We start from the raw sequence: 14,074 nt of genomic DNA, 5'->3' as shown, positions 1-14,074 counted from the left end.
AAGAATAGAGACTCCCTACGAGGAGCATCGTGTTTTATTTTTGTATCGAGTTCTGTTCTATTGGAGGTTGCCCCCTCGAAGAGGCCAGTGAACATTGCTTTCTGAATAATAAAATATTTGTTGTTGTCTCTCACTATTCTATGTTCTGGGTATCTTTCTTCGCATATTCTGTATTTGGGTATCTTTTTGCAGGTTAAGAGCGTAACAGAGTGTAGTGTTAAATCACTGATGTCAAAGTCACTGGTTCAACACTTCGTAGGGGAGAAAATCCAATCATGTTAAGGGATGGTAAGCCCAAGCCCAAGAAATTTTAATACATAAAATATGTATAAAAAACAATTTTATTATTCAAAATAAAAATGCTAAAAAATAAATAATAAAATTAACCATGGATAAAAATCAAACCAGAATAAAAAAGAAATAAAGGATTCTTATTAGAGGAGTTTGGAAACAGAAAAGTGTAGTGACACATTTAAAAAGCTTGAGGACTTTTGAAAGAGAAAAGTGTAGTAACACATACTTATTTGAATAGCTTGAAAATGAGTAAAAACCAATGTCATCTAGTTATATGAATGGCTCTGAACCTCAATGCCTCCATTTGTTTCTTATGGGTTAATCATATATGTTCAATACCTAAAAATAGTAACGCTTCGAATAAAGAAACGTTCCCATTTATTAGCACAAAAAAGACTTCTCTTTTTGTTTTGTTTTAAGCATTTCTTTTTCTGCAGCTTTGAAAGTGACATGGTGTTCAATCCCAACACTACGAGTGACCAGACATAGCAGTATCATTGATAAAAGTGACCAGTGTGTGACATCGGCATTTTCTATACTTAGGAGATATGATATCGATTAACAGAATAAAGTAGGCAGTCCGGCCCCATATGAAATCAGCCACCAAAAAGTTGCCAATTTGACAAGGAAGAGGATTGAAAAATTCTCTTCTTCGAGCTAACATTTAACTTCTCTGAGATGAACAATTTTCATGGTTTTATATTTATATTACATCCGAGGACTGAGTGACTTACAACAGAATCGACTGATTTACTGAGAATATATATAGAGAAGCAACCAGAGAAAAGAGTTATGGCGTTTAATTAATTTAATGTTACATGCCGAACATAATCCTAGTGAATATCTCATCATCTTCTCTGGTCTAGGCCTTAGCTGCTTCCAAGGAAGCCCCGGCCCTCTTCGCGATGATCTGCTCATAAACATCCCTGATTTTAAGTCCAACAATGGTCTGGAACAGACCAGTGCCATTGTTGCTCCCTGGAAAATCTGCATGCTTCAGCATCTGTTGTGTTACTTCACCATAGAACTTGGTAGATATGTTACTCAAGTGGCTTTCCACGTAGATTAACTCTTCTAATCTGTCAAACTGTCCATCCATCTCCAGCACAGAAACCTGCAAATAAATTCAATGGAATTATTTATAGATACATTCTACTTCTAATGAAACCAGCATAGATAGATTTCAGTTTCTGATATTGTAAACATAGTTTTGTTTCCATTTCTGTTTGGTCCTATTGGACTAATTGTCACACCTCTACAATTTTCTGTAACAGTTGCTCTGGGAACATAACACTTACAACTCACTATTATTTTGAGAACAAAACATTGGATTCAAAGGAATGGTAAGGGTTTTTGAAGTTTATTAAAGTCAGTGGATTGTGGATTTTGGTCAGTTTGAAATTTATTAATGTCAGTACATTATGGATTTTGGTGTACATGTCTTAATCTAGGTTTGTTTCTATGAGTTGTCTGAAGCGCTAAGAACATGAAACTAACCACCCACTCACAAAGTAAAAGTAAGGGTTTGGAAGTTTACTAAACTCTATGAGCTTTGGTGTACCAGCAAACCTCCACATCGTATCAAACTGCAGGAATAAAAGAATATTGAACTAATCACTCAATCAAAATAATGATAAGAATTTAAAAGTTTACTAATACCTATACATTCTCTGAATTTTATAAATTTTCCGAATTCTGGTTACTTATCAAATGCATGATTAAAATAACATTAAAGATTAAGAATTAAGTACCTCGTTGTCATAGTAAACGTCAGGGCCATAGAAGAATTTGATGCCTGGATATGAACAAGTTAACTTTCTACCACATGGAATCCACGATATTGTGGAGCCCTCGTCGAACAGATAGACGGGATTGAAGAAGTCCACCCCCTCCTTCATCACCATGCGAACACGCAGTACCTTCCCTTCGTTATCATCGGGAATCAGCTCTGTAGGTAAAACCTGAATCACAACGTCTGCGTATTGTTTCTGTGGATCTGAAAACATCAAACCAAAAAATTAACGAAGGAATTGCAATTCTTAGACAGCAAATTTTCATGGGAAGTATGCAGATACATACCGATATAGGCATCAAAATCTGGTTTGCGGGCTTCGATACTTGCTTTGATACTTTCTAGGCTGTGCCCACGTTCGGCCATATCACGCTGCATCCATTGCAGATAAATGCCACTTAATTAGCTAGCCAAAAACTAGAGAGTGGCAGTAGCAGATACTGTTCAGTGTTGACTGCCTTAACCAGATTTAGAAGAGACAGACTATACTACATGTACAGACTTATTATATTAGTTCCAGCATATATCCACTGTATTTTATTAGAGATGTATTAAACTAGTATAGATCTATTTTAAATAAGGATCAGGAATCTAATTTTTTTCGGTGTAAATTTTTTTATGATTTTATATTATTTAAATATTTTGTATAGTTATTTTTTTAGATTTTTTAAAATTTTATTTTTATTAACATAAATAAAATTTCAATTTTGATAAGGGATAAACACTTTTACACATTATACTGGGCTGTAAAATGAATTTTTAATTCAATAATAAAATATACAAGAAATTCAAAAAAAATTAGCTAATTTTAATTACCTTTAAAATATCAATTTATCCACTAATGCAAACCCAATAGAGTGAAAAGAATAAGTAGCATGTAGATTATTTGTATTCTTTTTTATAGAAATATTATTAATTTTACAAGTATCTGTATGATGCCTTGCAGCAGTTAGGTAGTTCACTTGGTGAAGCACATGAAACACAATATGTTATGCTTTAGGTTGTTTTCTTAGTGTTATTTTCTTATATGAATAATAGTATTAGAAAGCAGAAATATATTATGTATTTCAGTAGGTAATTCAGTTGCTAAAGCTAAAAGCATCAACTTGTTATGTAAAATATTATAAAAGTTTTTGGTTTCATTTTTTATTAAAATAGTTGTGGAGTTTATATATATATATTCAGTATTGAATTTTGCAAATAGAGTCCAAGAATATTTTAGAATTTGACAAACATAACATGAGGGAAGTCAAATATAATTAATATTTTTTTTGAGCTAAAACTTAATTGACATAATTTTCTGCTCATTATTTCTCTGTGCTAATCATCACAATTAATGATCACCTGACATTTCATGCAGATAGGCCTAACAGTGGACTTCCTATAAGTGAAGACATTTTCCAACCAATATAAGAGCCTCTAGATTCAAAACTAGGTTTATCTGTCTTGCTAGGCTTGAAAATGCTTGGACTAAGTTAAAAATATAGTGATAATCCCAATCCCAAATCTCCTAATTTACAAATAAATCTAATTAATTGGCGAAATAAAAAATTTCATTTCATCTCTACAAATTTTATGGGTGCCCACCCTATCAGATTCCACATCTCTTTTCTGCTTAAGCCTCATATCTTGATTCGCATTTCCTCTGCCCCTATCCCCATTTCCTGAGCTCAACAGTGGGATATCCCATTACCCTTTTCCGGGCCTTTGAACGAAAATCTGCAACCTGAATCTCGTGAAAATTGAAATTAAAAAATTTCCAAAAGAGATGCCACAGCGTGACTGTGGAACGAAAAGCATCCTATCAATCCAGAGATGAATGCGTGTGCCATGATCTCATTATCAAGAGTGGAACTATTAAACTTATAACTAGATTTCGTTCAAATCAAATCTATTTCATTAAAAGCTCTGGTTGGCACTAAAGGAAAATATTATATCATTTCAGTCTACTCACATCACATCTTAAGTAAATATAATAATAATCAAAGATGCAAAAATTAGAAATAGATTCAAGTAAAACCAAATCTGATTCACTGATTAAAAAGTTCCTTGTTTTCATGGTTGGCAGCAACAGAGAACATTGTATTGTTGAGCCCATGTAATTAATAAAGTTCATGGTTGGCATCAACATAGAACATTGTAATGTTGAATCCAGGTAAACAATCCTCGATCTCATAGTCCACGTGATGGAGGTGAAGTGAGTTGTCAACCACATAACAATAATAGTAGCCTCAATCTAATAGTCAAGGTGCGGGGTGTGGAGTTGTCAACCACATAACAATACTAAAGCCCCCGGAAATCATCCAAACCATACATTAAAATAAAAATTAGGCTCAGCTAAACTTAAAATAATTTGAAAAATAAAATTGTTTAAATATATGTTATTTAAATTAGTTTTTGATTTTATATATAGATTTAGTACTCTAATATTTTTTTAGGATACTTTGATTGTGTAAAGATTACCCATTAAATTTGTAATTCTAATAAAGTTTTGTAAGAATTTGAAAAAATTAAACCAGAAAAACCCACTAAAAAACTTCCAAAAAATTTCACTAAAAACAACTCCTATTATTTATATTTTTCAAAATTCTACTATCTTAATTTATTATGTTAAAATTTACTACCACAATTTGTTGTGTTAAAATTCACTATCACAATGTAAATGCTTTTATTTTTTAAAATATTTTTCCCACTTTGTTTTGTCATCCCCTCATGATCAAATCTAATTTCATTTCCAATTTGGTGACGATAAAAATATACTATTTCCTTCCTCTCAACTGTGATTTTTTTACATTATTTCAATTTTCAATGGCTGATTAAAAGCTATTTTAGTTTATACTCATTTTACTTATGGTTTTTAATTTTGAAATATTAAAATAACATATTTAATATAAATAATTTAGAAATATTAAAATAACATATTTAATACAAAATAGAGGAGTGTATACTCATTTTAATTTTTTTTAAATTTTTTTTAATTTAGAAATATTAAAATAGATATTTAATATAAAATAGAAAAAATCATCATCTTTTCTCACCCTTAAAAACTCTCATAAAAAATCAAAATTATTATAAAATTTTAAATAAATTAATTAATATTTAAAAAAATTATAGTATCTATTTATCCATTAAAACACACTTAACTTAAAGAAAATTTATACTTAGTTTATAATATAAAATTTATATATTTATTAAAAAATTATAAATTACAAAACAAAAATTCAAAAATAAGATTCTTGATGGAGATTCTATGCCTTACTCTTTGGAAGGCTTCCCTAAATTCCTTGCTTCTCTTAATGTAATAAAAAGTGAACAATGACCCTAAAACACAGATTCTAGGCCTTAGTATAAATAATGACCATAAAACATAGATTCTAGGCCTTAGTATAAATAAGTGATGATTTTGTTCGGAAAAGAATGATTTTTTCTGCATAATTTATATGTGGTGGAAATTTTTGGAGATCCAAATTACAACTCTAAAGTTTTAGAATTTTAAAGAAAAACAAGAATTCTTAAAAGTGTTAAATCTATTTCTACCATAAAAACAATTTAAACATTTTATATTTTAATTTTTTGAAAAAAAAACTTCACCATTAAAAAAACATTTCAAATATTTAGTATTTGAATTTTTTTGAAAAAAATCACAACATTCCCCTGAAAAAATTACCATCCAATCAAAATCATCCCTTTCCTAAATGCCTCACTTCTGTGAGATGCAATCAATGAAGGATGGGCATAATAATTTAACATTAAAGGCCTAAGCTCAAACTTGTTCCAGAATGTAGTGCATCGAAGGATGAACAAAGTAAATTTTGATGGGTGGAGAGGGTAAAAACAAACCTGGATTTTCCAAGCGAATTTGACCTCGTTGCTGATGTCCAAATAGATACTGAAATCCAGTAGTTCTCTCACACGGGCATCAAACCTGTCAATGGTGATCCCAAAATGTATTAATAACAGATTATGTCTTCGAATTTTTGTGAAGCTTAATCACAAATATTAATCCTATGAAAAACAGTTAACAAAATATTTTCAATAGTTTTCTGTTTTTCCATTTTATCTATTAAATTAGATATATTTTTTAAGATTCAATTGTGTTAAGTGAGTCATTCATCTATAATTATTTTTCATGAAAAGTAATAATAACTGATTAATTTCTCATAATTACTTAATAAAGTTGAATCCCAAATATATATTTAATATTCATTAAATTATATATTAATGAAAAAAACAATTACTCAGTAAGCAAAATCAGTTAACCAATAATTTATTGGTTATTTTAATACTTCTCATTTTATTTATTAAATTTTACATTATTTAGATTCAATGAACCGAATAAAAATGCAGATTACCCAGTAAGCAACTGAGTGACTGGTGCTTAATATTTACCTAGCTTAAAAGTGAACTTATCCAGTACATTTGGACGTTGTCTCTAGTGTGGTTAAAGATCGAACAACTTACATGGGATGAAGGCCTTCGATGACGAGAATCTTGGGAGGATTGATCTTCTCCGGAGGATCTAGAAGACCAGTGACATGGTTATAGATGGGCTTCATGACTGCTTTCCCCTCCTTCATGGCCTTGACCTGCTCATACATGAGATCAAAGTTATTAGCCCTGGGGTCAAGAGCCGTCACAGCTTTCTCCTTCCTCCCATATCTGTCCAGGGAGTGGTAGTCGTCCAAGCATATGACCGTGGTGGTATCGCTGATAAGCGTATTGGAGTCAGGATTTCCACCCTTTGGGGGCTCTGCGGCTCCGCCAAAGACGCTTGTTAGGCGCCTCATGAACGTACTCTTCCCACAGCCTGAGTCGGCAGCCAGGCCTATGACCACGGTCTTCTCGGGACCAACAGTGCATACGACCAGCGCTCTCCTGGGTCTCCTGGTTGTGTGAGCCAGAGAAAATGAAGCGAGAGGGGAATTAGAACAGAACCGCGAGTTCCATGATCTCACAGTTGCAGGAGTTGATGCTGCTGTTGGAGCTGGGCAGGCCATTCTGTAGCCCCCGGTCGCTTAATCTCTTCAACTCCCAGTTGAAGATTTCAACACCCACAAGCAATATTGCAATTACTGAATACAATGCATAGTTGCAATGTGGCTCTCTTCTTTTTTCTGATCCTTCCTTCTGCTCTCCCCTCCTTTCCTTGGTTTCATTTTGATAATGCTACTGTCTCATAGGATAACGGGGACACGTGTCAACGGGAGAGTCCCTAGCTGTGGATGAGGGAAAGACATATGTGTGGCCACGAAAAATGACGTAGCATATTCCTATCGTAGAAAATAATCACTTCGTATTTTTAATTCTCGTATATCCCACAAGTATATGTGGGCCTTCATATTTTGTCATCTTCCCTTCATCTTTTTCATACAAGTGGGCGCCGTTAGAATGGTTTATATTTTAGTATTTTATGATAGAAAAGGTTATGAGAGCAACATCGATGTTTGTTACAATAAGTAATGGTACATTAGAGAAAGATTTTTTGGTGAAAATCACATGGAATCTTATTTTGAACCAATTAGTGTTGTCTTGACGATGAACCACACTAGTTGGTTCGAAACGCGTCGACAAATGAGATTTCATGTGATTTTCACCCCAGAATCTTTCTCTAACTTGATATGGATCACAGAAGCCTAAACTCTATTAAGTAATGGCACACTTTACAAATTGCTCCCACTTTACATTGGTTTTCTACATGGCCTCTACAACGAGTTTCATTCTACAATACCACCTTTCTTCAAATTTATTTTATAGAGATCCAATGCGTAATAAATAGAGATTTACCACCTATAAAGTAGTTAAGTATTTTAGATCTTATATTTTTAGAAACTACATGAAGTTGATTGTGTTCTATTCAATTATGTAGTTATTATTCATGTATATATAACTTTGTGTAAACCTAATTATGTGGTTATTATTTATGTAAAAATATTAGTGAAAAAGAGAGAATTAGATGATAGTTATTTGAGTATGTTTTAGAATTTAAATGTGTAACTATATTCAAAGATCAAGGTTTGCGTGGGTAGAAAAAGTATTTGACTTATGTGATTTGTTAGAAGAAGGTTGGAGAAATGAAATGTCATTCTATACAGACAAATTGTTTTACACATTTCTCTTTATATAATTTTTCAGCAAAATGACCTAAAGTAATATTTGCAACATGGTATTCCTCCTAATCATGTGAACTTTGAATATAAGAGAGCACTCATGTTCTAATCATCTTAGTACCAACTTATCAATGGTGTTATATTGAGAAAACACTATGACATACTTCTTAGGTGTCTTGAAAAATGTAAGTTTCAAACCTTTTATAGTGATGATATGCTCACATAAATTATTATTAAACAAAACAGTAAACAATGACAATCACACATAATATACAAAGATTTATACCAAAAACCCAAATTTGGAAAATTGACAAACTTTTTAGAGCCACACTTCTAATTTTTATCATCATTCAACTTCATTGTTTACAATACATATATAGGAACTAATAACATCCAAAACCCCTCATCCTTTGATGTGTATTATATTACAACATCAAGATTACAACATTGATTCTTTAACGGGAATTAGAAAAACATGGGTTGAAACATCATGCACTACAAAACCACCAAAACTGAAAACTATGTGCTTAAAACCCAAAAAATGAATGCAAATAACTGTCAAAAACATATTTTTCAAGGGCTCTGCTCCCCTACAACATTTCTAGACAGGGGGAAATGTTACCCCCCCTCTATCTCCCCCACTATGCTCAACACATATGAATTATGCAAAATAATAGCCATGCAAAGAATATGACACAGACCCAAATTTCTCCCCCTTTTTCTTTTCTTTGCATATAACGAGTCACATGGTTACATGATATACTATCTACGTCATCAATTCCCATTGTTTATCTTCACCAATAGAACTTCTTAATGCTCAAATTTTTTGTTAATAAATCCATAACATTTTTTAAAGTTTCCACCTTCATTAGAAATGCCTTCTTATTTTCAACCATGTCTCTCACAAAATGATATTGAATATCAATATGATTTGTCTTATAATGATAACATGGGTTTGCTTCGAGAAAAAATTCACTTTAACTATCATATTCTAACCTTACAACTTCTTCTACAAACTCAATACCTGAACACAATCATTGTAACGAGACAACTTTGTTGTCTTATTCGCTACCATGTATTCAACTTTGTAGTTGAGAGTGCCACTATAGATTATCTCTTATTGATCTAATAGATTGCTCCTCCAAATAGGTTAAGCATGTAATCACTTGTAGATATTTTTTGATATAAAGTCTAGTCCAATCTGAATCAACAAAGTCATGCATGCCCAACACTATATATTTTCCAAGTCTTCCTTGGATGCAAATCCCATAATTTATAGTTCCATGTAAATACCTAAAACCCTATTTACATTTGTCTCATGACTCTTCCTTGGTTGTGACATATACCTACTCAAAACTCCCATTGTATATGCATAATGTTTGTATAGTATAGCCATTCCATACATCAAACTATCAACAACACTGCCAAATGGAACATGAGACATGTCCTCTTCCTCACCTTGTGCCTTGAGGCACTGATCTACTATTCATGATGTTGGACTCACCAACATTCAAGGGGTCTCCCAAATATGTAAGCTCAATTAGACCTCACACTGTTTGGGATAGGAGCCTCATCTAGGATATGGCCTAGCTTTTGATTTCTTAAATATTTTCCTTGGCTCTAACTATCAACAAGAGAGAGGAGTGCAAATGTGCCTTCGAAAAGCAAGTAAGTGTGCCTAGTGAGTGTTCAATTGTAAGTGTGTCAAGGTTTTTCTACTATGGAGGGAAAGGAAAGTGAGCTTCTAAGAGAAAGGTAACAGTACCACTTTGGTAGAAACACACATAAACAAGTGATGCCCACCTAACATCCAATGAAATATTACACAAAGATGTGAGGGGAATTACAACCATTACAACACATTCTCAATATGATAAGCACTAATATAACCGAAATATTTCAACTACTTTAGTACAGGTGAAAACAAACATGAATCATAAATATTCACATAACAGTCTTACAAACATTCATAATCCATGCATGAAGAACACATTGGCCATCAAGCTTCATATATTAATTAAAAGTGCCAAGACACATGTATACATCGAACACCACTAGCTCCAGTACTAGAGCATTAAAGCAACCACTTACTCCTCAAAAGAACTAGCATGTCTCTCTAATGCCTTGTAGGAGGATCCAAGGTGAAAAGTCATCTTCCCTCCTCATTTTTTATACCACTGGGCACCATTAGAATGGTTTAAATTTTATTTTTTTATAATACAAAATGTCATTAGAGGAACAATTATATTTGTTATAATAAATCGACCTAGATCCACCTTAACTCATATCTATCAAGCGTCGAGAGGGATCTAATATCTCGAGGTGAAAACTTTTTTTTTAGTGCAAAACTTGAGGAAAGGTTGTACCTCTAAAGATTTGATCCCTCTAGGTGCTCGATAGATCCGGGTTAAGATGGATCTAGGCTGGTTATATAATATCTGTATTTGTATCTATGTTTCTCTTTCTTATCCCCTCTCTTTATCTCACCCCCCAAACATACACACTCTCTCTCCATATCTATCTCTCTCTCTCTCACCTTCTTCCTCTTCGCCTCTCTCTCTTTCCCTCCTCTCTCTCTCCCCCCCCCTGATCTCCTCTCTCCCTCACTCTCTCTACATCACTCCCTTTTCACTCCCTCTCTCTCTCTACCTTTCTCCCTATATGTATTTCTTCTTACTTCCCTCTCTTTCCCCCTCCAACTCCATCTCTCTCATCTCTCTTGAGTCCTATCTCCTCCTTTCTCTCCCAACTCCCTCTATCTCTCCCCCCATCTCTCTCTCTCTCTCTCTCTCTCTCTCTCTCCATATTTGTGCCTTCCTCTCTCTATCTTGCCCTTCTCTCCCTATCTCTCTCCCCTCCTCTTCTCTCTCTTCCCTCCTATTCTCTCTCCCTCACGCTCTCTCCATCTCTCCCTTGTCACTTCGTCTCTCTCCCCACCTTTATCTCTCTATGTCTTTGTTCTTTCCTCCCTCTCTCTCCCTTTCCAAATCCATCTCTCTCTCTCTCTCTCTCTCTCTCTCTCTCTCTCTCACCACCCTCTCTTTGACTCCCCCCATCAGTCTCCTCTCTCTCTTTCTCTCTCTCTCTTCCAGCTTTGTCCCTATCTCCCTCCATCTCCCCTCCCCACCTCTTCTCTTCACCCCCCCTCTTCCCTTCACTTTTCTTATTGTCATTGCTTGGATCCTTAATTAATATGGATCTATGTTGATTCTTACTAATACTATTTGTATTATATAAATTTCACATCTTTAAATATAAAAGTATTCTCAATTTTTATTTTATTAAAGCCTTAATTTAATTTCTACAGAATATTGTTATTAGCCATGAGGATAGAGGGTTTAGATATATCTCAAAACTAATGATAACCTTTTTGTTTTTAGCTTCAATTAGAAAAAATTTACAAAATTAAATTAAAATAAAAAAATTTAATTGTGAAATAAGTTATAGTTGTCGGGCATGTGGTATTGATAAGCCATGGTATTGGCCCATGGTATTGTAACAAACTCTATTTACAAGTTGATAATATCCACCGTAAAGGTGGGGGGGGGGGGGGGTGGGGGTAAATATCCATGGTGTCATATTATTATAACATATTTTGATTGTGAAATAAGTTATGATTTTTGTGTATGTGATATTGCTAAGCCATGGTATTAGTCCATGCTATTGTAGCAAAGCCTATTCACAAGTTCATAATATCAATGGCAAAGTGGGGGTGAATATCCATGATTAAGAATCATGTCATATTGTTTTGGGCATGCAGTATTGATAAGCCATGGTATTAGCCCATGGTATTTTAACAAAGCCTATTTACAAGTTAATAATATCCATGGTAAAGTGGGGATGAATATCCATGGTTAAGAATATTTTCATATTGTTATAAAATATTTTGATTTTAAAATAAGTTATGTTTTTTGGGCATGTGTTATTGTAAAAAAGCCTAATTTTTCCAAGTTAACAATCTCCACGGTAAAGTGGGTGTGAATATCCATGGTTAAGAATCTTGTCATATTGTTATAAAATATTTTGGTTGTGAAATATGTTATGGTTTTTGGGCATGCAATATTGATAAGCCATGGTATTGTCCCATGGTATTGTAACTTGTTGCTCCTCGAGACAAACCCCAAGTTGAGAAGAGGTCAATGCCTAGGACATCTTAGTCTCTCTTGAAGATAATTTGGTGCATCTCAAGAGATGAATGTAAAATGATTTTAAAGTTGGTTCAATTTCCTTTCTGAGAGGCAGATTTAGTATACACATGAGAAAGGTATCATTCCAAAGAAAAAACAAAGTTTCAGGTCTGGTGGCCGACACACGAACAATGCAACTTAATTTTGTTGTTGCAGTAAAATGGGGAGGAGAAAAATAAAGAAGGAACTTAGTGCAGAGAGACAGATAAACACAAAATCATATGCAACAAATCCTAGTAGAATCGTGAAAGGATAAAAGGAATGAAGTGCAGAAATTATGGAGTGCATGTTAAGGCTTTCATCTCAATGTCTCATAAGTACTATATGTTATCACACAACATAATCTCACAGGTACCATCTAATATCACATAACATTAGTAAATATGTGATTTCATAGGTAATGTTCGCTATCACATAACATAGGTAAATCTGTAATTTCACAGGTACCGTCTACTACAACATAACATAAGTAAATCTGGGATTTAAGAGTGAATTCGGCAGCTACAATTACATAATTTCTGAAGAAGAAAAACAAACAAGAAGTGAAATATAGAGCAAGAACACATACTACATATCCCAAATGCTTAGAATCACCATAACTTCTTCATTGATCTTTTAGAATGAAATACATGTCACATGGCCTAAACTTGTGAAATATGCAAAATAGTTACAACCACGAGGATAGGAAAATCGAACCCTTGGAACTGGAAAATCCAGAACCTCCAGAACTAGAAAATCCATAACCATTCTAATGAATTTTTCCTCCCTTTCTATAGGGAGAGAATTCAAACAAACATTACAAAATATCTTCAAAGTGCTACAGTTATTTGAACTACCAACTGTTTGAGCATGCAAATGCTCTAGTTGTCCTAATGATTACATAATAGATTTGATTCTTTTCTTGAAAATACAATATTGACTAAAACATGAGAAATAGGAGGTTTCATGACTGACACAACAAAATATCACTCATATCAATTCCTTTTATTGCCTATGATCTGGCCACAACTTTGCCATAATATTCCTCCACAGTTACCTGCCAATATGTCTGTCACTTTCTCCCTTTAACTGCTTGAATTTCCTGTTTTTGGAGCAGGCCACGATTTGGTGTGGTGGAGTGGAGGTGATTTGTACTTATCTACTAACCCATTCATCCTTCATATTCTATATATTACTGTATCAAGCCTCAATACATCATAACTCTTTTCAAAGAAAGGTTACGAAATCCTCAAATTATTATGCCTTCAACTCCTTTGTGCTTAGACCCCTTACCATTTCTCCCCTCTAGGACCAGGCATTGTGATCGTAGACTCAACACTTTGGTGCTAAATCCTTCTAGCTCTTGTTGGGCACCTATATCCCTTTGTATTTTCTCTTCCACCCTTGGTTCCTTTAAGTCTCCCAAAACCATGAGCCATCAACACATCAGAGATCTTTTCATCGGAAGTTATTCAAATTTGAAATTAAAAAAAAAAAAGTTATGATCACTCCCTCTCTTGACGATATCCCTAGCATTTGGGTGCTCGGCCTTGGTCCATGCCCTTAGTTCTTTGGGCCCTTGAAACCAAACTCCAACAACATCGGAATCACCTCTCGTAGAGACGTTTTCAAAATGTAATTACACAGGAGTTCCAATATTCACATCTCGATATGTCTCATAGCACTTAGGTGCTAAATCTTCTCTCCACTCTTGG

General features: G+C 33.8%; 1 protein-coding gene across 1 annotated transcript; it reads right to left on the bottom strand.

Moving 5' to 3' along the window:
* Positions 1–929: 929 nt before the first annotated feature.
* LOC149267426 (phosphoribulokinase, chloroplastic-like) lies at positions 930–7,231 on the bottom strand. The gene is made up of 5 exons (XM_089432671.1): positions 6,548–7,231; positions 5,927–6,011; positions 2,374–2,458; positions 2,046–2,290; positions 930–1,408 (listed from the first exon to the last, which is right to left on the bottom strand). The coding sequence occupies exons 1-5, from the start codon at positions 7,081–7,083 to the stop codon at positions 1,157–1,159; spliced, it is 1,203 nt and encodes a 400-aa protein (XP_089288797.1). The 5' UTR covers positions 7,084–7,231; the 3' UTR covers positions 930–1,156.
* Positions 7,232–14,074: the final 6,843 nt, after the last annotated feature.

Source organism: Pinus tabuliformis, chromosome 6 (genome assembly GCF_031772625.1).
Source record: "Pinus tabuliformis cultivar Carrire ecotype Pingquan chromosome 6, CPIR1, whole genome shotgun sequence".
NCBI classification, from domain to species: Eukaryota; Viridiplantae; Streptophyta; class Pinopsida; order Pinales; family Pinaceae; genus Pinus; species Pinus tabuliformis.
The sequence above is the reverse complement of the archived record's forward strand: the minus strand, read 5'-3'. Positions and strand labels throughout refer to the sequence as shown.